The sequence below is a fragment of the Lepus europaeus genome, chromosome 2 (assembly GCF_033115175.1).
Source record: "Lepus europaeus isolate LE1 chromosome 2, mLepTim1.pri, whole genome shotgun sequence".
In the NCBI taxonomy this organism is placed as follows: Eukaryota; Metazoa; Chordata; class Mammalia; order Lagomorpha; family Leporidae; genus Lepus; species Lepus europaeus.
This window is the reverse complement of record NC_084828.1, coordinates 71,930,171-71,956,445: the sequence shown is the minus strand read 5'-3', so window position 1 is coordinate 71,956,445 and position 26,275 is coordinate 71,930,171. Positions and strand designations below refer to the sequence as shown.

Genomic DNA, 26,275 nt, shown 5'->3' with positions numbered 1-26,275 from the left:
ACTACAGCATTGGCTCATTCATGTTTTGTTTTAGAGTACATTGGCATACTTTAATATTCCATATTTATTTGCACAATTGAATTGAGATTATTAATGTGACTCTCAATATCATTTCCTGAATTTATTCTCACTTCTCCTATCAGATAAGAACTCCCTAAAGTCAAAAACTATATATTATTTGTCTTTGTGACGCTAATACTTAGTACTGCAGAAAGTTAATGTAAATAGAAGTAAAATTGAGAGAAAAATGGAAGGATGAAATGGACAAAAGAATAGGAAGGAGGGAAAAGAAGAAGCAAAGGAATGAGGGAGAGAGGTAGGGAGACACAGAATTAATTTTTTGATTAAAACAGAATGGCAAATTTCCTTTTCCCCAGATTATTACAAATTAAATTATCCTAATTTGAAAGATGTAATGAGATCATGGAAATAAAATATAGCCAAGATCAACATACAGATATCTAGGGTGACCTGGAACTACACTTCCTACCAACATCATTCAGGACCCTGTGGCAGCCACCCGGTCCACATCACTGCTAGCACTTAGATAGGGACCTTGGTAATACCATGTTATTGAATATGGTCACAGTAGAAATGCTCGAGTCCTCTACTGGGGAAAGTCAATGTGCTGCCAAGGAGCAGAGAAAACAGGACAGAGAACTCCTTCATCAAGGGCCACTGAGCACATTAACACCTCCCAGGAGGAGACACCAAGGACGTCATCACTAAAGAGAATTGAAAGTTCTCTGTTCATCGATCAAGTGGACAGGGTCCTATAGATGTTTAAATACTTCTCTTTCTGTGAAAAAAAAAAAAAAAATCCTCTTCAGAAACGTACTGAAGTGTTTTGGTGAAAGGCCCTTTGCTAGGTGGGCAGGCAGGACAGTGAAGCAGAGAGGAAGAGACGGAGGATTTGGATTTAAAGAGTTAAAAAAAAAAAAAAAAACTAACCAATTTCATAGGTACCAATGCAAATGGCACCTACTTGTAACAAATTCATAGAGTAAATGAAGTGAAAAAATAACATATTTTAAGTTTACAAAGCACTTCCATATATATTTAAGCAATGATCAGATTTCATGCAAAGTTTTTGACTCCCTTATAGACAAAAAATATTTTTTAGATTCTTTTAACTTATTTCACTCTCCACAGCATTGCACCCTCTTTGATGGGCTTTCTCTGCCCTTCCAGGCAGCCACAGACTCTGAAAGCAACCCATCGAAGTCATCATTTCCAAAAGGTACAGCGCAACTGAAAACACTGTGTCTTTAACCCAGATTAAAACAAAATCCAATGGGAGACAGACGAAATGCAGTACAAGGCCCTTGGGAATTTAGACCTGATATGATGTGATAGATCTCCTTGTCACATCTAGTTTCTATGATTCTATGAGGTTCACCAAGGCAGAGTAATTTGTACTTGTCACAGATAGCAGGCAAGGCTAATAGATAATTCGGTCTAGAAACTACAGGCAGCATTGCAGAATCTAACAGAGAGGAGATACCTATATAAAGCCAAGAAATAGTATAAAATAAAGTGCACTTTTTGATTACTTTCAAGTTGAACTTCATCTACATGTTCAATGTTTATAATACAGTCTCATTATCTGAAACATTTTTAGTTGGAATTTGTAAAATTTAGGACAAAACATGATCTCTGTTTTTGCTGCAGACACATTTTAATCAAGTAAATGAATAGTGTTAGAAACGTTGCTGGAGGAATACATGATTAAGTGAACAAATTATTATATATAAATTAAATTTAGCCAATTTTCACTCATTCAACATTTGATATTTATTGAGAACTTATAAATAAAATATCTCATTAATAGTTTAAATGATTTAGCATTATCATTGTTTGAAATACAATAAAATGGAATTTCTTTAAAATTACATTGTATATTAGACTTTTCATTGATTCAAGAAGCTCTTATTTCTACTAATCTAAGCTAAGTGTATCTGAAATATATTATGTCTTTGTCTCTACACTCAAAATTTCAGAAATCCCAATTTGAAAAAATATATATATATATATTGTCTTATCCATGGCAATATGGATGGAACTGGAGAACATTACGTTATATGAAATAAATCTGACCTAGAAAGACAAATACCACATATTCTAATTGATATGTGGAAGTTAAAAAGTAAATCTCATAGAAGTAGAGAGAGAATAGTGGTTACCAGAGATGAGTAAGGGTAGACGGTGAAGAGGGTAAAGAGAGGATGGTTAATGGATTTGGGGTATAATTGGATAGGGAGCAATAGTTCCCAATGTCCTATAGCATAGTAGGATGGACTATGGTTGACTATGGTTAGTTGTATATTTTAAAATGGCTTGTAGAGAGGATTTTAAATGTTGCCAGCACAAAGAAATGATAAATGTGTGAGGTGATGGACATACCAATTACCCTGATCATTATATACTGTATGCATGTATTAAAATATCATACTGTACCTCATAAATATGTATAATTATGCATCAATGACAAACTTTAACAAAATTAAAAATTATGGTCTCAGCAATATCAAATATTTTCTGTATTTAAATGTATGATTAATTTCCAAAATTTATGAGATGACACAATCTATCAAACAGGCAAAGTGATTTGCAAACATCATTTCTGAGGCTTGAACCTTAAATTAAAGAAATTGGTTAACAAGCTTTGTTTTATTGAGTAAATTAAAATTAACAATCTATTCCTTATGCAATGTCTTACCTTTTCAGGGGAAAAATTTCCGTCTTCTTAACCTTTGGGTTTGGCCCCAGAGGAAGATACGTAGTTAGAATAAATATTTAATATGAATCAGTGGTAGAAAGAAGCATGTGATTTATCTGGACCTAGAGTATTAGAATATGGTAATTGCAATATTGTTTAATAAAAGACAGTTCTTACAGAATTTTAGGGAGAAGATGAAAGAAGTACACTGCAAATATCTGGAATAATTATCTGCCTTCCAGTGGCAACAGATTTGGAGAAATGTTTCATCAAAGCAAATGTCCAAAGACTTCACCCTCACTCCGATGGTTAGAGGGCAAATATTTCCCAGATCACTGTCATGGAGTAGGCCCTCTCCCAAAGGCCAGTGTGGTCCAAGGTGTACTTGGATCCTTGATCACATCATCACATCATGGGTTAAATCCATGGGGTTCTAATAGTGTAAACTCAGGCTTTTCAACTGGCACAGAAGCAACTTTATCTTTCCATATAGTATATTTGAGTTGGAAGGCACTCGTGGGTCACAGTAAACTAGAAAAAGACCTTGGAGAACCTTGGTCTCCCCCACACTGTGGGCGTATGGGGGTGAGGGGTAGGTCCGATCTCCCAGGGGGAAGATTGAGCAGTTAAATTTGTATTGCCCTGAGGAAGTTTCCTGGCAAGTCTGCCCAAGCTCTTTGGGCAATAATAGTGAAAACATGACTTTCAAGCTACAAAATCAAAGAGAGTTCAGCACATTTTTTATAATCATAGTCAATCCTCAATTGTTTATGCATTTGGTGGAAAATAGTGTCTTCAGTAATAGAATGATAATTTATGTTTGACTTCATAATATGCTCTGTATTTGGGGTTTTTCTTTTGTTTTTGGCAATATCAACAGACTTATTTTCCTCATTATGTTTGACCCCAATTAGTGTTACAATTCGCATTCTCTGCACGTACACACACTACTTACCAATTGCTGGTGGGGAGAGTGCCCAGAGACATATTGTGGGATGGGGAAAGGTGGTCAGAGATTATGTTTTTGCTACTGGCAATTCACACAGTAGATAATCTGGATCAATTGAGGAGTTGGCTGTTTTTATACCAGACACTTCCTAGAGCCAAATAATCACATTAGCTAATTCCCACCCATAAAATATACGTAGCTCTAGTAATTACTTATTAAACTAAGTCTATCAGCATATAGAATTTTTTTTTTAACCCAGGATTATCTAGTTCGACCGTTTAAATCAATCCAATTACGATAATTGCCAGCTTCCCTCTCCAGGACTGGCTGCTGCACAGCCCCGCCTGAGTCCTCTTTCAGCCTTGGAGACGTGTAGGGAAAGTAACCTGAGCCCCTGGTTCTGCCACTTTGGGGGAGGAACTACAGCTTCCCTTGCTTCCAGACAGCACCTGTCCCTGGAGGGCCCAGCGGCCCGCCCGTCTGCAGAGACCCCTGCCCTGCGCCCCGCACATCGCACCCCCAGAGGCTCACCTATCTTCTCTTCGGCTTGGCTGCTCTCCGCAGTCTCCGTGGGAGGCTGGGCGGCAGCCTCTTCTGCAGCAGGAGTGGTGGCGGCAGCAGCAGTGACAGCAGCAGGCACGTCGGCTTGTTTAGGCTCCTCCTTGGCTGCGGCATCTTCAGCCTTGGAGGACGGCGAGTTATCAGGGGCGGCTTTAGTGGCACTTTCTGTCTCCGCAGAGCCGGCCTTTTCCTCCGAGGGCGCAGGAGCCTGGGGGGCTGCCTGCTCGGTGGCAGCATCAGCGGCTCCCTCGGCCTTCTTCTCCTCAGGAGCAGTTTCTCCTGCTTTGCCCGTCTCGTCAGCCTTGGCGCCAGAGCCTGGGGCCGCTTCAGTGGCAGCCGAGCCTTCTCCCTCCTTCTTCTCCACCCCGTCAGCGGCAGGGGCTTCTTCCTTCTTCTCCTCGGCCTCGGCCGCCTGGGCGTCACCCTTCTTCTCGCCTTTGAGCTTTTTCCTTGTTATGTGTCCGCGGAAGCTAGCCTGAATTTTGGTGGCGGCCTTGTGAGCTTTGTCTTCTGGTTTGATACCATCTTGTTCAATCTTTTGGTCCTCATCATTTTTTTCAACCTTTAGGGAGAAAAGAAGAAAAAAAGAGGAGAGTTCGAAGGATGTTCTTGCCCTTCGAATCACAGCTTGCAACAAGTATTACGTGACTTAATGCCAGGCCTCACACTTCGAGTTCAGGAATCCGCAAAGATCCTGGAAGTTCGGCTCCAGCCTCCCCTGTCCGCCAAAGGATTTTATGGGAAAGCTGATGTCTTTTTGAACTTCCAGAATCACTGGCATTATTTTGCATGCATTTCCTTTCCCCAGGTCAATATCCCTCTACTGCCAACATTCAAAGCTGCTTTTTTTTTAGATGTACCTTGACATTTCAAAGCACATTCACCCCCAAGTTTTAACCAAAGAGCTCTGAAAGATATTATGTTTTTAGAGCCTATGAGAGGGCATCTGTATAAAATTGGTTTAAAAAATATTATGCAAAAGTCTGTTCTTTCCCAAGATTTCAAGCCTGTTCAGGAAAATAAGAGATTCACAGCAAAGGGTGTAGTAAAGGTTTAGAGAATAAATCTCATAGGGATTTTATGCAAAATGCAAATGAGTGCAAAGCTGTTGAGGAGTTCTTCAGAATGTGACAATCAGAATGCTGGTCCCAAAATGATGTCTCACTTCCCCTGGTATGTGGACAAGTATCAGTAAAGACATCCTAGACCTTCAAAATTGGACTGAGGGATATGGTCACTATTCCTGAGTTGAAACAAAACATGCGACACTGTTGCCACATTTGAAAAAGTGGCATATATTCACCAAATCACAATCTTTTATTCCCATAGCAACTTAAAACTCAAATGAGTTTCATATTAACATCTTTAGAGCCATTTTACTACTGAAGACAAGAGACTAGAATATAAAATTTTGCGTGTTGATAGCGACATTTATAGTGCAGTATGTGCTGCAAATGGCTTTTATCCACATGGAAATTAAATCAGAGGAAAAGAACTCAAGGTTGTCATGGAAAAAAATGGATAGGCAACTACATGACATTCTGTATAGCTCTATTGCTCACCATGGTGCCCCAGTGTGGCTATGGATAGTCTCCATTCCTTCCCTCCTTAAACTTTTGAACACTTGATGGCTGTTATTCATTGTTACAAACACTGTTGTAGGCACAAGGGTAATGTAGCCATGAACAACCATGAGGTCACTTCAAAGGACTTACTAAAAGAGTGCTTTCCAGGTACCAATTCCTCTGCTTATTCTTGGCCTTGGACTTGACCTTGGCCTTCATTCTACTCTGAGGGGAAAACCACAGCCCGCCAACACACAGTATGTTTTCCACCTGTCATACTCGCTCTGCCCCAGTGACCCAGATCCTGCTCATGATGTAGGCTTGTCTGACATTCTGTGGACAAGTATACAGGCCTGTCAATGCTTAGTCCATCAACGTGCTAGTGAATACACAAAGGTGTTTTTGAAAATAAGCTATCAGCGAAACTAAAAGCAGGATTAACAATTTTCTCAGCAAAAGTCATGGCTAGTATTTCTTCTTTCCCAGTTAACCATGCATGCATCAGTACAAAGAAAGAAGGAGTCAGTGCAAAGCATTTTGGAGAGTGCTGTCCTGCTGCCTCCGCCCAGCACCCTGCTAACCACTCAGTCCTCTGTCCTGCTGTTCTCGATGATACCTACTGGGACAAGCACAGCACAATCTGGGGCAGGGGACAGCTGTCCCTGCCAGGAGCACTCTGCTCAGTGACGGAGGCATAACCCTGTAAAATTAACAGTTGTGAGTGGAGCATGGAGCCAAGATGTTGTTAATTTGCTTTAGCCTACCTTAAGTTTTCTGAACGTGGCAGTTCAGAGAGGGCAGGTGTACAGAAAAGACCCTTTCGTGCCTGAAGAAAGCTATGATTTTAGAACCCAGTTCTCTCCTTACGAACACACAAGCAAAAGGAATGAAATTTAAAAAGCTAGAAAACAAAAAGAAGAAAGCTTAGAAACTGTGTGGGTGAAGGAAGAGCTCCTCTTAACTCTCTTTCTTTCTCTCTCTCAATTTCTCAAAGCATCTGCCACTTCGACTTTCCAAATGATAAGGATTTATGCATAGATACACAGCATCTATGTTCAAATGACTATTTACAAAGGCTCAGACTAAAGCTTGGGTGCCAAGATCATGGGACAAGTCACAGTTCAACCATCCAGGAACAGAAGGGATGCAAGAGAAGAACATGAGTAGGCAAGAGGGAAAAGAAACATGGAATGGTTAGAACTAGGGGAGTGAGGTGAAGCCTTTCCCACAAGAGCCAGGTACCCAAATATGTGGATATATCCAAAGAGGCATTGAAAATACTCTATGGGACATGACTTGTCCAGGAGGAAATGCTGGATCTCTTAACATCATTCAAGATTCATAGGAACATGTATTTCAGAGGTTCAAAAAAAAGACAGCTAATATAAATTTTTCAGATAGTCAAAAATAGACAGTGCCAGAAAGGGAAAGGGAAAAAATGGAGAGGGGAAAGAAAAAGAAAGGAGAGGGGCGAGAAGAAACTTGGCTAATAAGAGACCTGGATTTAGTGACTGGAACCAAAATATTTTAACCAAAAACTAAGTTTAAGCTACATACTGCTTAATTGTATGTACATCTTTATTTTATACTTGTTACTGATTATGTTAGTAAGACAAACTATAGTTTATTTTCTAGTAAAATTCATTTCACAATACTGAAGATAAATGTATCAGAAGTGTATTTTGGGGCCAGCGCTGTGGGATAGTGGGTAAAGCCACTGCCTGCAGTGCCAGCATCTCATATGGGCATTGGTTCGAGTCCTGGCTACTCCACTTCTGATATAGCTCTCTGCTATGGCCTGGGAAAGCAGTAGAAGATGGCCCAAGTTCTTTGGTCCCTGCACCTGCATGGGAGACACAGAAGAAACTCCTGGTTCCTGGCTTCAGATAGGTGTAGCTCCAACCATTGCAGCCATCTGGAGAGTCTACCAGTGGATGGAAGACCTCTCTCTCTCTCTCTCTCTCTGCCTCTGCCTCTCTGTATCTCTGCCTACAAATAAATAAATAAATCTTTAAAAACAAACAAAAAGAAGTGTATTTTGTTAAGGGTGGAGACAAGGAGAGAAAGTTGATTTTCCAAGACTGATTGTGGAAGGAGGCAGCTCCAAGACATCAGGCCATTTAGGACTTTTCTAGATATAGAAGCACTTACTTAAAAAAAAAAAAAAGGACACACAAGCCCATAAAAACCAGAGATCACTCTGTACATTCAGCACAATGCTTGCAGGTTCTAAAAGGGAAAGTCATGACCCTGAAGAATACAGTGACTTGTCCAAATTCATAGAGTGAGTCAATAGCACAACCTGTATTGAAGCCCAGCTCTCTGCCCTACAACCACCCCCACATCTATTATTGCATCACTGATCTGGAGTGCCCTCTAGTTTCTTGAAGAAGATAACCCATAATGTATGGTATGTCAACACTCTCATTTATTTCTTTATTAAACACTACCGAGTGACTATGATAAACACTCTTCACACACTAGTGAGCAGATGGATACTCTATCCACTCATGTAAGATTTTTTTAATATACTTAAGTAATTTTCTAATTCTTCAACAACTGTTGCCAAGCAATTCTTAGTAGACACCTGATCTTACACTCAGCTCGAAAAGTAAGGCCAAAAGTCTAAAGTTGCAGAGGTGCAGAAATGGGATCCTGGAATTTAATGGCCAAAGAGTCAGCTGACGTCTCATTACAGATATTTATTTTGTAAACTCAGTCTTGCCACAACTTAGTTTTGTGCTAAGCTCTGGTGGTTTCTGAGGAATTGTCAAAAATCTGTAATTTTACATGGCAATGTGTTGTCTGTGAATTAACTAAAGAGGACATTCAAATGCCATTTCTCATATCTGGGAAGAATATTTTTATGAGTTGCTATAATGTTTTCAAGAATTTTTATTGCTACCGTTTTATGTATTTTAGTGATTTATTTGGGCACTCTGTAATTTATAAAATGTTAACAACTAAGGTACATGAAATCTTTACTTTTCATATAAACATTAAAATCTTGGATGAATATGTAGAATCTTCTAAATGTTCATGGAAAATGTGTATAATAAAATATGCATGAATTTCAAATTTTTTGCATCAAAATAAACATTTCTTGAGAGACAGAAAGACACATACACATACATACATACACACACACACACACACTGATCAACAGAGATGGATCTATATGCTGGTCCACTTCTCACATGCCTACAGTATTTGGAAATGGGCCAAGCTGAAACTGGGAGTCAGGACCTCATTCTGGGTCTCCCATGTGGATGACAGGGTCCCCACTATTTGAGCTATCACCTCTTGCTTCCAAGAGTAAACATTCTCAGGAAGTTGGAGTTGGAAACAGAAGCAGGACATGAACCCAGGTACCATGAGGTGGAATGCAGGTCTTCAAGAGGCATCTTAACCCTGGATCTAATGCCTAGCCCAAGAAACTTATCTTTTAATTGCTTTTTCCACAAACTTCTTGAAGTTCCCTTATATTTGTCTCAAGAAGATGAAGATACCATTCCTAGTTAAGTTTCTAAATCTATTGGATTAAATGGCAGTAATTTTAATTGATTTTTAAGAAATACAGATAAGGAAGTTACAAATGAGAAATAGTTGAATATTCAATATTATTGCTCTGGTTAACAGTTTCCTTTCCCTTTGGGGAAAGGAGGAATGGAAAACTTAAGATTCATTCTAAACATCCAAACATTTTTATTCCTATGTTTACAAAAGAACACTAGGCAAAAATCATGAATACATAACTTTCAGAACTAAAAATAATACCATCCATTCATGTGGGACACCTCAATGCATTTATCTTTGTCCAAAGACCACAGGAATACTTCAACCTTCTAAGCAAAGAAAAACTTGGCCCTGTATCTACTTCTGCCAGCTATAAACAGCACTATTATAATACCTTAAATGTTCTCTTAAACAGGATCAAATTTTAAATGCTTTTAAAATCATTGATGTAAATCATTTCTAAGTATAGTCAATCTGGGCAAAAGATATTCAGAAGGGAAATTGAATCCTATGCAGCCTGGAAAACCCAGAATACAATGTTGATGCACATGTATGGAATCTAGCAAGTACATACTTATGACTTATTTTATATTTTCATTGATAATTTATTGAGGTGAAATTCACAAAAGACTTCACTCTAATTTTAAGCATCATTGATACTGTAGCAATATACTTAAGAGGAAATGTCCAAATATTAAAGTAGTTCACAGTGGAGCTTGTCTGCTTTCTTTGGACCTAGTCAAAGATCAGAAATACAGAGAAATATTCCTTATGGAGGAAAGAAAGAGGTGATAGGCCACCCTCCTCGAGTTCTGCAACTGGAATCTCCTTCAGGTTCTGTGCAGACAGGAAGAAGGTATCATTTGTCTTATTATTATTTCAGAGAGAGAGAGAGAGAAAGAGAGAGAGAGAGAGAGAGAGAGAGAGAGGGAGAGAGAGAGAGAAAGAGATCTTCCATCTGCTGGTTCACTCCCCAAATGGCTGCAACAGCCAGGACTGGGCTAGGCCAAAGCCAGAAACTTCCTCCAGGTCTCTTATGTGGGTGTAGGGGCCCAAGCGCTTGAGCCATTTGCTGCTGTTTTCCCGGCTCATTAGCTGGGAGCTGGATTAGAAGTGGAACAACCAGAACTTCAAACAGCACCATTTTTGGGATGCTGGCACTATAGATGGTGGCTTAACCCACTGTACCACTGCACCAGCCCCAGAAGGTTTCATTTAATGATGAATGGTGGGGCCAGCTCTGTGGCATAGTGGGCTAAGCCTCTGCCCATGGCACCTGCATTCCATATGTGAGCCAGTTCTAGTCCTGGCTGCTCCTCTTCCAGTCCAGTTCTCTGCTTATGGCCTGGGAAAGCAGTAGAAGATGGCCCAAGTACTTGGGCCCCTGCACCTGTGTGGGAGACATAGAATAAGCTCCTGGCTCCTGGCTCCTGTACACTAGCTTCAGATTGCCCAGCTCCAGCCATTGTGAGCATCTGGGGAAGGAACCAACAGATGGAAGACCCTTCTCTACCTCTCTCTCTCCTTTTCCCTGTCTATAACTCTTCCCCTCAGATAAATAAAATCTTAAAAAAACACAAACAAACAAACAAAAAAAAACCGTGGGTCTTCTCAGCAATTATATATGTATTTTTTAAAAAAAGATGAATGGTAACAACTGGGGTACACAGGGTTTCCACAACCTTCAGTTTGGTTTGCAGATCATACTAAGGTTCTCAGGGGAATGGGGAGCAGGATGCAGGTAGAAGCAAAACCTTTGCTAAAGATGGTCATTGCTTGTTCAAACTCTTGACTTTCAGTCCAGTGTAAAGTACTTTGATGTTGGGCAGGCAGAGGCACAGATATGATGATGAGTGATGAGTGGGCAATTATCCAAGAGAATGTGATATCGGAAGAATGATCTTTCTTGAAAATCCTGGCAAAGTGCCAATGAGGGAACTGTCTTTTCATTTTCAAAGACATGTATTGCCTGGATACATAAGAAAACCAAATATCGCACATTTGAAACTATGATAGTCATAGTAACTTTTCAGATAACCAAAAGATAGGGTGTTCCATTTACTTTCATGTATCATTTATTTAAATATACAGCTCCCCTGCTTCCACAATAATCTGAGGTGGTCTCAATAGCAAAGTGTGAAACATTATTGGAAGGGAACTCAATTCCCATTGAGAAAAATTGCCCTTTATTAATTTTATATATTTTATCTCTAGTTTTCCCGAAAAAACAGAGAAGAGGAAAAGACTACCTTACAATTGATGCCTTCTGACACAAAACTCAGCACATGATGAGAAAGATCTTATCTTGCTTACAGCTGAGTCTCCAATTTCTAGAATCATAGTAGATGCTCAACATTTGTAGGACGAATTCAAATTTAGTATGTTTCAGTGTTCCTGCAGAAAGCTGATGATAAAGATTGTATTCTATTTTGTCAACTTTTTGTTAAAATCCTTCACTTTCTAGTAATAGGCTTCAAAAGTATGTAACTAAGAGAGGTATATATTTTTCCCAGTAATAGAACTAAAGAAGCAGAAACTAAAGAAGAAAAATCGGCACAGCAGTAAGAATTTCATTGATAATAATAATGAAATAAAAAAATAGGCAACCAAGCACTTTCAAAAAGCAAAGACATGACAACTATGTGATAAAGACAACTGATATTCATTTAGTCTACGGATTGGCTAGAGTCCTATCAGCAAAACTATTGTTACAAAATACATCTCTGATTCTTCATTAGTAAAACTGCTGAAAACATTCATGGGAAATTGTTGAAAAAGTTCTACTTTTTCTACTTCTCTTTATTTATACTTCCTCTGTGCATTGCTCTCCAGGACCTAAGGCACATAGGCTGGGGGCAACTGGCCCCTCATTTTGAAAGGAAAGAACCCCCTTTCCCTCAGACTGGGGTTGGGAAGAGCCCAGGGTTCAGATGAAGCAGATATGACGGCATTGATGCTGGTCATCCGCCAAGGCACATGCTGGGCAGAATAACTTAATGAAACCCTTCAAGGAAACTTGTGGGTATGGCAGACACAAGAACAAATTGCCCAATTGAATCAAGGTCCATAATCACAGAAACCTAGGCATAAGCTTGCAGAGAGCTGGTCTGGGAGAGAGGGAGCAGGGGAAGTAGATGCTCCGATGAACACTACCTGCTGCAGAAGCTTGCACTGACTGCCTCTAGAAGTGGCACGCTCAAAGGAAGAAGCACAAGCAAGGTGAAAGGATGCTAACTCTGGTCACACAGAGGTCTCTATGCCTGGTGTGGCCACTGAGCTGAGAACAAAAGGGAGGCACTCCCTGTTAGGCTGCTGAAAGGGCTGACATCACATGAGAGGCACCATGAGGCTTCTTCTGATAACAACAGGACTGAGAGGGAAAACAGCAGGCAGCCCACACGTCTGGGAAAGACAGAAAAGAAGCCTCCTCCAGCAGACAGCCCCCTAGACCACCTCCAGAGGTGAGTCCATCCCCTCTGAGATGCTCCAGGGACAAATCACATCCCCTGCCACTGCAGGAGGTAAGACAAAGTTCTGGCCATCAGGAAGGGAGCCCCGCAGCCTGGGGAACTTACATAAACATCAGGAAGCGAGCCCAAACGCCAGGAGAACTTAGCATAAAACAAATTTCTGCCCAGAGAAGACCCTGCAAAATATCTCTTGTTGGATACTCCAGCGAAAAAGGAACCAAAAGACACATATTGGTTTCAATTACTGTCCTCCCTACTATATCAAATTGTGATTCTTGATTTAGAAAACTTTCATAAATTACATCACAAGTCAATAGGTCCTTGATGAGACGCCTCCGTCACCCACAGTGTCACACAGCTTTCCTCAACTATTGTCACTTTACATCTGCTTACCTTGCTTTTTCTTCTTAGTACTTAAAATCATCTGGCCTATGCTTTCTTCTTGTTATTAACTGCATCTACCCTTGAAGCACAGACTGAGAGTGGAAATGTGTTGTTTTGAACACTCCTCAAAACCTCAGTGGCTAAAATAGTGCCATCAGAACAGCTGATACTCAGAATGATACTTAGGTGTGGCAGCTAACTTGTGTCGTGCTTTGTTAGTGACCAGAGAGCCTGTGAACAGGCAGTGCTCGGCCAGCTGGTTGTGTATCCCTGCATCAATCTGCAGAAGCTCCCAGCTATGAATGCTGGAGCTGTCAGGAAAACACATTCTCCAGCAGTCACATCCTAGGTCCTCCTACATTTGCAATGTGTGCAAGGTCCAGACACTTAGTACGTCAATGGCATCTTCACAAAAACCATGGGAAGGACACACCACTGCAGCTGTTCCATGATGGAGTTAACTGAAGAATCAGAAAGGAGCCTGGTGTTATCCAGTTTCCAAGTGTCAAAGCCCACCTTTAGTCCTAATCAGGAGCTTCATAAGATAGAGTGCAGAAAGCCAATAGGTTTGAGAGCATGGGTCCTATGGCTAGCCAAGTGTAGGTTTGAACTCTAGTTTTGCCACTTACTTACCAGCTGTTAATCTTTAGCAAATCAGTTTCAGCGTCTTTATTTTTTTTTATTTGACAGGTAGAGTTATAGACAGTGAGAGAGACAGACAGACAGAAAGGTCTTCCTTCCGTTGGTTCACTCCCCAAATGGCTGCCACAGCCGGTGCTGTGCCAATCCGAAGCCAGGAGCCAGCTGCTTTTTCCTGGTCTCCCATGCAGGTGCAGGGGCCCAAGCACTTGGGCCATCCTCCGCTGCCCTCCCGGGCCACAGCAGAGAGCTGAACTGGAAGAGGAGCAACTGGGACTAGAACCCAGTGCCCATATGGGATGCTGGCGCTGCAGGTGGAGGATTAACAAAGTAAACCACAGCGCTGGCCCCAGCTTCTTTACTTGTGAGACTGCTAGAGCTATCCCATTAGGCTATTGGGAGGATTAAATGAGCTAATACATATACACTACCTATCACAGCCCTTAACATATTGTACATGTTCAGACAGGAATAGCTGCTATGAGTTTTCTCATCCTAAACATTGCCATCATCATAATCATCTCAGAGTAATTTCTACTTCATCATGAGTCTAGATTAAGTCACGTCAGGAAGATAAATAGCAAAAGACCTAATTCATCTCCTAGATTGCTGGTACCCTCATGCAGGGAGGAAAAATGGTGTTAACTATCTAGTGTTCCTAAGCTATCTATCTTCAAGGAGATAAGCAGAAAACTGCCCAACATGGCCTCAATACCCAATTCAATTCTTATCCTGGGGAAGGGGATACTGTCTGTTTACATTTTCAACACATCATCTGACTCCCCTTCAATTCTAACTTTACCTATCACCCAAACCCCATTGCCCAACAGCTTGCTGATGGGAATTTATTTAAATTGGAAGTATATTCATTCTCAGAATTTAGGAATTTTGGGGCAGGCACTGTGGCAGGTAAAGCTGATGCCTGCAGTGCCGGCATTGCATATGGGTACTGGTTCAAGTTCCAGCTGCTCCACTTCCCATCCAGCTTTCTGCTATGGCCTGGGAAAGCAGCAGAAGATGGCCCAAGTCCTTGGGTCCCTGTATCCGTGTGGGAGACCCAGAAGAAGCTCCTGGCTCCTGGGTTCTGATCAGCACAGCTCAAACAGTTTCGGCCATTTGGGGAGTGAACCAGCAGATGGAAGACCTCTCTCTCTCTCTTTCTCTCTGTCTCTTTCTCTCTGCCTCTCCTTCTCTTTCAAATAAATAAATCTTTAAAAAAATTTATGAACTACACACCCCAAATTAAACCTCATCACTAATAGAATCATATTTAGTGTCTATTTTATTTATCTATCTTACATCCCTTATATATCCCTTATTGCCTCTCTAAGTTCTGAGAACAATCCTATGTACTTACATCTGGAAAAAGATAGGAATGTAATTGCCAAACACTCTGTGGGAGTCTGGCTTAGAAACCTCTGGTCCTGAGGAGACATGATTATCATGATTTGAGATATCCAGCTCCACCTCTGCACCTCTATTGAATAAAGCCTGTACGCCATACACCTAATCTCCAGGGAAGGTTCAGAGAATGTATCATCATTGTGCATGTTGTATAAATGGGACATGGAATAAGGACTTTTTTGGACCTCCACTTGAAAATAAGAATGAATTTTTTGAACAGGTGTATTGCAGTTTATGAAGTATTTTGAACTTAATAAAAATGGCTCCTCAAGGAGTTGCAATGAAGTGGACTGTGCAAGTATGCCATCCCCTTTTACAAAATAAAGAAATAGAGATTGGTGGAAAGCCCTATTGGAATGGGTCTTAAAGCTAGTCCTCCAAACTGCTGCATTTCCAGAAGCCTAATAGAGAATGCAATCTAAGAATTCAACCCTAAACACGCAGAAATTGTCATTGAGTAAGTAGCAAGCCTATTATCAGTTCTAGGACTACTTGGAGTATTTTGAATTAACAGATTTGGTCTATATCCCAGATTTGATTTTTTTGTTTATTTGTTTAAAAGGGGTGGATCAGGAATTTTGTGCAGGAGGCACCAGGGACAAGAACAAGTTTGAAAGGGGGCAGCACTAAGTGAAACTGTAATTGCAAGCACACTGCTTTCTCAAGTCTACCTATCTTTTTTTTTTTTTTCAAATTAATTTGTTTATCTGAAAAGCAGAGCAAGAGAGAGCTCCCATCTGTTGGTTCACTCCCCAAATGCCTGCAATGGATTGGGCTGGACCAGGAGTCTGGAACTCCATCTGGGTTTCTCATAGGTGTGGCAGGGGCTTAAGCACTTGGGCCATCTTGCACTGACTTCCCAGGTGCATTAGCAGGGAACTGGATTGGAAGCAGAACATCTGAGACTTTGATGAACTGGCACCCTGATATGGGATGCCAGCACTGCCAGCAGCAGCTTAATTCTCTGCACCACAATGCAAGTCCCTCAACTGTGCCTCTCTTTTGGAGATGGTTGGCAGGATGATTTTGTAGGGTCATTGCTCTCTAGCAGCAATACTTTGCATATGTCTTAATGGTCTGTATCAAGCACCTGCTGAGTGATTAAAAAGTTTTAGAGAAATATCAAAAAGACAAGCAAATAGGTTTCTTTCTGATTCTGTAAGATATGTTGTTGTATTCTTCCACAAATGGGAAAAAACAATGGGATGTTTTTGTCCAGAGCCTGAGGCAGGAACCAGGTGATTGGGGGCAAGGTGGTGTCAGGTACAGTACCTGTAGTTTGAAAACAAATAGACTGAATTTCTTTCTCCAAGCTGGTAGATGGTATAAGGGCAATGCACAAGATCTTAGTAAAATCTGTAAATCATAAATCTGAGTCTAAATTTATTATTGTTGCTCATGTAATTGTTGTCCTTGTCATTCTTCCTTTCCTGCCATTTCTCTCATTTTTGGCACCTAGTTCTCTCTCAATTATCAGTCATCAATGCCCACTGATTTCATATTCCCTAGCATGACATTGGGGGTCAAATAATTTAAGTTTAGGTGATAGATCAGTCATAGCTACAATATGACCTGGGTAAATAACTTAATTTCTTAGAATTCAGTGCCTTCATACCTCTTGTTAGGAAACTAATATCTACTATGCAGAATTTTCTTGAGAATCAAAGGAAATAATACATGTAAAATGCCTGAAATAAAAGAATACACATGAAATGAAAATTGCTATTTTCTGAAGACTGAAGAGTGAGTGAATCATTTGATAAATATTTTATGATTTTCTGTCTTTGATAGCTTCAAGGAAGGATATTTCAGGGCCAAGAATACTTAAAAAATACTGTTGTGCCCCCACTCCCCAAGAAACCTTTAAAGGTAAAGTCTCTAAAACATCCTCATATCTTTGGAGAACATAATACTAATAAATTGAAAAATTATATGGCACTTTGTCATACAGTCTTCTAAACACTTTATTATACGTTATATATATAATATATAGCACCAGATTTCATTAAATATATTTTAATTTTATATAAAGACTAACTTAATTCTAATAAGATGAGTATTTATAATTTCACAAAGAAAGAAATTAAGGCACAGGCTCACTGAATAACTTGCTTAAAATCACACAGCCAGGGGCCGGCGCTGTGGTGCAGTGGGTTAAAGCCCTGGCCTGAAGCGCTGGCATCCCATATGGGCGCCGATTTGAGACCAGGCTGCTCCACTTCTTGTCCAGCTCCCTTCTGTGAACTGGGAAAGCAGCAGAAGATGGTCCAAGTCCTTGGACCCCTGCACCCGCATGGGAGACCAAGAAGAAGCTGCTGGCTTCTGGCTTTGGATCGGTGCAGCTCTGGCCATTGCAGCCAATTAGAGAGTGAACCAGTGGATGGAAGACCTTTGTCTCTTTCTCTGCCTCTCCTCTCTCTGTGTAACTCGGACTTTCAAATAAATAAATAAATCTTTAAAAAAAAAATCACACAGCCAGTAAGTGGCAGAGCCAGGATTTGAACCCTAAATATTTGTATAGGTTATGTGATGTGAAATGGCCTTCAGAGCCAGGAAGTCAACACAACATGTGGGTGAGGTCTGAGTTGATCTCACCTCTGCAGGTTTTCCATCAAGGCTCCTTGGCAAGGTGGAAAGCAGAGTAGAGGGTGGGACAGTTCAGGGCAGGATTCTTTCACGAGTGCCTGCCAAGGCTGAGCAAGCTCAAAGTGTGCAAAGGACTGGGCTTCAAGGCCGTCACCCCCATTTCATCCTCTCCTTTCAAAATCCCTTTACAATAAAGAAACAGAGATGAATTTTCAAAGCCAAGCTGTGGCATCATGACCTCATCACCTAGGTGATGCTGTGACTCATTTTCTTCGCAAAGATTTTGACAGGGAAGATTCACACTTGAGAGCAGAAAACAGCCCAGAGACCAGCTTTCCTATTAATTCTGAAGGCAGGAGAGAGAACATTTCAGAGAGCAGAGAAAGCAATTCTCGGAGCAAAGTGGAGGCAGGGAGCCTCAGGTCAGGAATTATGGCTGTTTAATTAAATGAGAAAAGCAAATGGATGAACTGGAGTCACCCTTATGCATTCTTATCAAAGCAAAGGGATTGAGCAGGTGGTAAAAAGCAGGTTCTACAATTTATTCTTCGGTGAGAATTTAAATCCAGTCTGAGTTCCTGAATTAAACATTGCCTTTTCCTTGAACCAACTATTTCTGTTCTTTTTCTCACAACTGTAGTGAGGCAGACAGGAAACTCCATCTATTTTATGAATGCAGTGCTAGTATCATATAGTTAATAGTATCATACTATTTTTGTCATACAGGCCTTTGTGAGAATGTACTGTAGCATCCCACCTTATCCTTAGGGGATACATTCCATGACCCATAGTGGATGTCTGAAATCATGGCTAGTAGCAGATCCTACATAGAGTATGCTTTTTCATATATATATATATATATATATATATATATATATACACACACACACATATATATATATATGTATGTGTGTATATATATGATAAAATTGAACTTATAAGTTAAGTACTGTAAAGGAGTAACAAAAACCCATACTAAAAAGAGCAATCATTAGAATATACTATAATAAAGATTCTTTAACACTTATAAGTTATTTATGGAATTTTCTCATTGAATCTTTTTGGACAGTGACTGTGGGAAACAGAAGCTGCATCCATCAAGCCACTAAGCACCAGCATACCTCTCACTTTGTGGTTCTACAGGGAAAAACCTTGCATCCTTTGGAGCCATAGAGAACATTCCTTCTTTTTTATTCTGCAACCTAGGTAAGTATATTTTACAACTTCTGAATTAATTCACATGAACACGTCTTCCAAGGAATTATAATAACCTAATCTTTGAGCAGAATAATCTGCTGAATTGAGTTAAACTGTGGATATATTATTTGATTCTAAAGTCTTTGAAGTCAATGGTAATTATTTTTTTCTACTTGCTGTTTAAATAACTAAGAGACATACCATAATCATCTCATAAACAATGTCACACAGCCCAAAGAAAAGTCCAGAATACCAAGTCTGTGCAGCACAGCAAAACTTCAAAACATGAGGAACTTTACAAGTGTGTCACAACATGGAATGTTCTAGAGTCTCTCTGGTGTGTAAAGATCCCAAAAGGGTAGGATGATACCACCACTCTTCCCATAGTTCTATTTACTCACCAAGCACGACTCTTCACAGCCCTTTGCCAACTCAGGACTAGACCCAAAACTGAAAAGGAAAGATTCTCAGAGGAATCCAAAACCATCACAATGGCTCTTAACTAGAAAAATTCCCAGGTTCCTCCTTGAGCCAAATGCACACACGCTATCAAAGACAAGTGAGTCAAACAAACCAAAACTTCCTGCTATCACTGCAGCTTCTGATAAATGGGCACACATCAATCTAGTTGCACCTTAATACAGAAGCACTTCAGGAATATATAACAAAAGGTTTAAGTCACCATGGAGAATCAAGGCAGTAAGAGGGATAGCTGGTGCAGTAAAGGAACAGGTGAACCTAGACAAAGATCTGCTTTTACCAAATGTCTGAAATTCTACCTTGGAACATTGTTCCCTTAGTTTTTTTTTTTTTTTTTTAAGATTATTTATTTATTTATTTATTTAAGAGGTAGAGTTACAGACAGTGAGAGGGAGAGACATCTGATTTACTCCCCAGATAGCCGCAACGGCCAGAGCTGCGCCAATCCGAAGCCAGGAACCAGCAGCCAGGTGCTTCTTCCTAGTCTTCCATGTGGGCGCAGGGGCCCAAGGACCCGGGCCATCTTCCACTGCTTTCCCAGGCCATAGCAGAGAGCTGGACTGGAAGATGAGAAGCCGGGACTAGAACAGGTGCCCATATGGGATGCCAGCGCTGCAGGTGGAGGATTAACCTACTGCACTACAGCGCTGGCCCCAGTTCCCTTAGTTTTTAAGATTTCTTTATTTATTTGAAAGGCAGAGAAAAGAAAAGGAAAGGAAAGGAAAAGAAAAGAAAAAAAAAAAAAAGGAAGGAAGGAAGGAAGCTTTAATCTTCCATATGCTGGCTCACTCCCCAAATGAACTCAACAGCAAGGTCTGGGCCAGGTCAAACCCAGGAGCCAGGTACTACATCCTAGCATCCCACATGGGTGGCAGGGGCTATATGCCATTGCCTTCCCAGGTGCATTAGCATGAAGCTGGATCAGAAGCAAAACAGCTGGACTTAAGCTGATACTCTAATATGGGACGTTGGCATAGTAGACAGAAGCACAAACCGCTCATGACACTTGCCTCTATTCTTTAAGACTCAAAATAGACCCTGAAATCAAACACTGTAATATTCAACTTAATTAGTTCTCTTACTTGTTCTCTCTTCTACTCTGTCTACATATCTCTCACATACAGCTAAAATGACATGCCTGCCCAAGAAAACCAAATTTTAAATATTTCCATTGCTTGTGAAGCTAAGAAGATAGGCATCTTCTAGTATAATATAAATTTTAAAATATGTTATCTCCAAAGTAAAAGTAATATATACAATTTTAAAAGATAGACATTGCTTTGGCATTTGAGAAATTCAATTTTCTCTTCTATCGGAAGCTAGCTTGAGATTGCGTCCAGTAAAACCATACCTGCAGTGTAATTTGTAGTCTGTGTACGTGTGGACTACTGCACACATCTCTGTCCTTGGTGTCTGCTGAAACTCTGCACATCCTTCATGACTCATCCCAATCCCTACCTATTTTTGGTTTTCTGAACCATATGTTCTCCTTTGCAACTACTCCATTCTGTCACAGAGGTGTGAAATAACCTATAGACAATACTAAATGAATAAGCATGGCTGTATTCCAAGAAAACTTACTTATGAACAGCAAAATTTGAATTGCTTAAAATTTTAAAGTATCACATAGTACTATTATCCTTTTGATTTTCTTTCAATCATCTAAAAATGAAAAAACTATTCCTAGCTTGTAGACTGTATTTGCCAACCTCTGGGATACTTTCTTTATGCTAAATTCTCATTGTATCTGTAGTTGTATTTCTTTTTGTATTGTAATTATTGGTAGCTTTGGGAGCCACAAGGAGGGAAGGCCTATACTTCTGGGGAAGAAAAGTCCTTGTCAAGGTCCCTGCGGGTGCCTAAAGGTCAACCAATGGGGATCAGACCCGCCTCAACCTTTAACCCCCATGCCCTGAATCTATAAAAGGAGCCCTCCCAATCTCTGACGCACGACTTCCCTGGCCCCCGCTCTGTTGCTCTGTTGGGACCGGGGAACCTGGCCCGGGAGCGGAACCCCAATAAAAGCCTGTGAATTAATTGATTCGTCTGCCTGGGAAGATTTGTTACACGCTGGACACCTTGCAATTATTAGTGCACCTACTCCTCAAATTCTCAACTATTCTGAGGACTCTTTCAAGGCAAAACTATTGATTTATTAATAGTAATAATGGGAATTAACAAATATTGATCACTTTGTGTGATCACAAAGCACTGAGCTTTGTGTTTTGCACAGGAAGAATCTCATAGCAAGTGTATGAGGTAGGTTTTCTAACGTATGAAGTAGCTATTATTACTATTTTTGCAGATAAGGACACTAATACTCAAGGAAATTCCACATTTAATAAGTGGTCGAGCTAAGATTTGACTACCTACAGAGCTGACTTTAGAGTGCAGCCTCTCTACCACTGTTTCACACAGAAAGGCCTTGATAAGTGCATGGTGAATATGTATTACAACCGGCATGAAATTCTGCTTCTTTCCTAGAACAACTTACAGCAAAACAGGTATTAAACGAACTCCCAGAGCAACATAAAGAGCCATGGGAGAGGCACTTCGAAGGCGGGCAAGCTCCAGAGAACTGAGGAATAGGAGGCACTGAAGTTTGCTTTAGAAGAGTCTCTGCTGTGTCACCTCTTACTGGCTTATTTAATGCAGGGAATGATGTACAAAGACACTCAGACCTGAGCCTAGCTATAACAAGCAGAACTGTAAGACAGATATGAGCGACAAGGAATTGCATAAACCCCCTTGCTGGGCCATGGAAGGGTCAGGCCTGTGAGCTAGCAGCATGCCAGCTGCTCTCTCAGTAAGTAAGAAATGAGCCACAGCTGGGAGGATGCTTGTGTGAAGACGAGAAGATTTTTTTTTTTTCTTTTCTATCAGGGTTGAGAAAAATGCTTATGGGCAAAAGGTTTTGTGAAACCAAGATAAATGGTGCTAAGTCACTAGACAAAAGATCACACCCTCCTGTGTAGACACCTGTCTCTAGGGACTATGTCACACAATCTCAGGACTGTACGAGGACAAGGCAGTAAAACGGACTCAGATCACTAAGATAGCACAGTGATCTGGCAACAAGAACAACACCAACAATCAAATATCTTTCTTAACTTGCAGGGCTGTTTTTCCAGTTAGAAAGGAGAGGCAAGGAGGAAGGATTCTGACTACAGCCTTGCTCCTGAACAGGTCACCAATAGCGTCTGTATCATGCAGGGCGGGGTGGGCAGTCAGCACAGTCTTGCCTAACCCCAGACCTACTGAACCAGTATCTGCATTTTCATAAATCTTTCATACATTCACGTGTGAAATGCATTGGCCCACAACACCCAGACTTAAACATACCTGCTCTGGGAAATCCTTTAGAGTATCTCATTAAATGAAAGGAGGTGTCTCTATTAGGAAATTTGGAGAAATAAGAAGCAACAGGTATAATGGTGAAGCCAATGGATTGGCAATCATGGGGCAGGGCATAGACCTGACACATTCCAACTTGACTGTAACTTATGGAATTCTCTTTACTTATCTGGGCTTCAGTTTCTTTGTACATTAACAGAGTTGACTAGGGGATGTGAGACTTAAACAAAGTAGCCAAGTTCTAACTGTGTACAATATATATGTGTGTGTATACACACATACACACACACACCCCATTTTCTTATTTCCCTAGAAAAGGCTAAGCAGTTATCCACGATCTAATCTTGGACTCTGAATGAATGGGTCTCCCTGCCATACTCCAACCCTTACTGCTACTTACCTTCGAAAAATTGTCTATTGCCTTCCAAATTTATAATACTGTGACTCAAAACAGAGCTCCCTCAAATGTGCCAGTCCCCAAAGGTGACCACTGAGAAAGCACAGAACTCTTGGCCAGCCTGCTTGGCCATTACACGTTTGACACAGCTCAGGATGACTTGTCATTTATGCTCTGGGACCTGGTGAATGAGCACCTCATCAGGAGAGCAGACACAACCATCCTTTAGTGCCTGATCCCAGCCCTTGCAGAATGCAGGTACACGTTATTCCTACCTCAGCAAAAAGCTAGATGGTCCATTTGGGGGAAATGGATGAAGATTCCGAAAAGCCACCTTGCCAGTCTGTGTGGAGACTCTGAATGAAATCTACAGATATAAATGTGAACCACTGCTATCCTCTGCCACAGTTGGCTTTCACTATTTAAACAATAAAAGAAGGTCAGGTCCCATCAGCGTCCTACACCCATCACTGGCAAAGGCACATGTCTCCCGCTAAGGTTTTTGTAGGCTCCTGGGTCCCTTCTTCGCGAGCTGTAGACCGAGATCGGGTCCTAACATCTGGCGGCGCCTGACACGTTGGCTCTCTCCTCTTCCTTCTGGCTTCCCTCTCACGTGGACCTGAAATGGTTTACAGCCATGACAAAGTCGAGCACAGCGACTTGCAAGCCGGCATCTGACTCCAAGAGGAAATCTTCCCCCAGTCTATGCGTAGCCACACCCAGAGTCCTCTCACTTCTTCCTAATTCCTTCAACGACTCAACTCCCCGCCCAAAAAAGTTTATTTGCAACTGTCTTTGGACAAGAGTGGAAAAGGGAAATTTCAAATTTAGGGGCCTAGAACACATAATTGGAAGAATGTGTTATTTTTCCAAATTAAGTGCGTGGCCTTAGCTCTTCCGCTGGCTTTGTTAAAAGCCTCAGGACCAGTCCTTGCCTGAATTTTCAGTTTGTAAAGGCTCCTGCTGACATCAAAAAACCTCCCCGCCCAGGGCGCCGCCACGCCCCTGGCCTACAAGGGAGACTGCGGGAACAGCCCGAGGAATGCTAACGCGCTCTTTGCAGCCTCCGACCCAGGCAAGGGCATCCAGCGGCCTCTCTGCTTCCTTCCCCACCCGCCGCGTGACCTTGACGGTGTCCCAGGGCTCAGTCCCGGGAAGGAGGCGCCGCGGCCGGGGGCGCAGGTGAGGGGAGCGGATAATGGAGGGCGGAGAGGCCTGGGCAGCACCGCTACCTGCTGCACCGCGGCGAGGCCTAGGGGCAGGGACTGAGGCTTTTGTTCTCTCAGCCAGCACCAGCAGCAATGAGCTCCCAAACAAGAGTTCCTGGAGGTTCGTTTCAATAAAACCGACTTCCTCGGGCTCCCGTGGGTAGCAGAAGGGATCCCCGGAGGCTGGTGGCCTTGGAGGCGGGGTTGGAGGCGGGGCCCCGCCGGCTGCAGACGCCGCGTCGCAGCCTCCGCGTGGCGTCGCGACTGCGAGCGGAGGCTCCGCCCCGCGCACGCCGGCCCCGCCCCGCGGCCAAGGCTCCGCCCGTTCCGCCCGCCACGCCCACAGTCCCGCGGGCGAGGCTGGGAGGTGGGCGCGCCGCCGAAACAAAGGGATGAGATCACCCTGAAGGGAGGCCGAAGCCGAGCGGACGCCCACGGAAGGCGGAGGAGGAGAGGTCCCCGTTCCGGGGCGCGGAGGGTGGGGGAGAGAAAGGCCTGACCTGCGGGAGGGCGCGGCAAGTCAGTGTGTGCGCCGAGAGCGAGCAGCCTGGGGCAGAGCCGGCTGCGCTTTTGGGGTGGGGATGTCTGCTTAAATCCAGCTCTCTGATCGCCGTCGTGGCGTTCCCCCCGTACTTAGGCGGTTTATCAGTTCTTTAAACCCTGTAGTTGTAAGTCTGGGGTCTGAGATGGGTTTCAGGGTGTGCCTGAATGTGAGGTAGTATGCAAAGCCTGATGATTGTTACAGCCATAGCTCTTCTAAGAATGGCACCCGCCCTGCTCCACGAGGGTTAAACATTACTAGGCTTCAGCGTCGCAGAAGAGAAAATAATAATGATAATTAAAAACACCGGACATGCAAATGATGCCAAGGGTGAGGAACTGGTAACACCGCTCTCTTTCCCCAGAACCAGATCAGCCTTGTACAGGGGAGTCCTTTTCCTTCTAAGAAGAGACTTTAGACTGGAGCTTGGAAGAGCAAATGCGGGAGGCATAGACTTTGAGGCACTGCGAGGGCGGTATGGACAAGGCTGGGGACAGGGAGAACTCTTGGGTCCACCTTTCGGTTTTGCCTCAGGTTGAACCTCACTACCTTAGAAGACGGTGAATAAAGGCTTTGATGTGTATCTCAAGCCATTGTTGACAGGGCAGGGAGTTTGGCTTGCCGGACCTGTAGCTGGTTAGCTCATGAGACTTGGTGGGCACTCCCAGACTAACCCTGCAAGAAACAAATGCAGGAGGTCCTGGATCAATTTCACCAGGTGGTTACTGTGGGTAACTGACAACAAGGTTCCTTTCTTCGGCCTGAAGGTGACCATCTTCCCAGCCTTTCCTCCTGAGCCCTCAGCAACTCTCCCCGCCCACCTTCCACTTTAAATCAGCCGATTCCAAAACCACTCATCACCTCTTTTCTCCTTTTTCTGTTTTCTCTTTGTCCTTCCCTACCCCAGTGGTGCTTTTTTTTTATTTCTAACTTTTGTCTAATCTGCCTGGGAAATGTCTTTGAAGTTTCTTTTTATCCATCCCTCCTTTTGTTCATTTGAAAAATCTCATGACACAAAGGTACCTAATAAAGTTTTGCTATAGTTTTCGTTCTCATAAATGTTGAGTGGGGTTTTTAAAACACCTATACATCAGTAAAAGGAAAACACAGTAATGATTATATATATATATATTTTTTTCAAATGAAATTATATATAAGAAATGGTTCTGGGGCCAGCATTGTAGCACAGTGGGTTTAGCCACCACTTGTGATGGCAGTATCCATATTGGAGTGCTCATTCTGATCCTGGCTTCTTTGTTTCCCATTCCAGTTCTTGCTGGTGTGTCTGGAAAGGCGATAGAATAT

At 42.0% G+C, this 26,275-nt stretch overlaps 1 protein-coding gene across 1 annotated transcript in view; it reads right to left on the bottom strand.

The window, feature by feature from the left end:
• GAP43 (growth associated protein 43) overlaps positions 1-26,275 on the bottom strand; it is a 119,847-nt gene that overhangs the window by 54,010 nt on the left and 39,562 nt on the right. Inside the window, exon 2 of the mRNA XM_062176848.1 lies at positions 4,200-4,791. Within this exon, the coding sequence (XP_062032832.1) occupies positions 4,200-4,791 (592 nt within the window). The remainder of the gene's footprint in view (positions 1-4,199; positions 4,792-26,275) is intronic.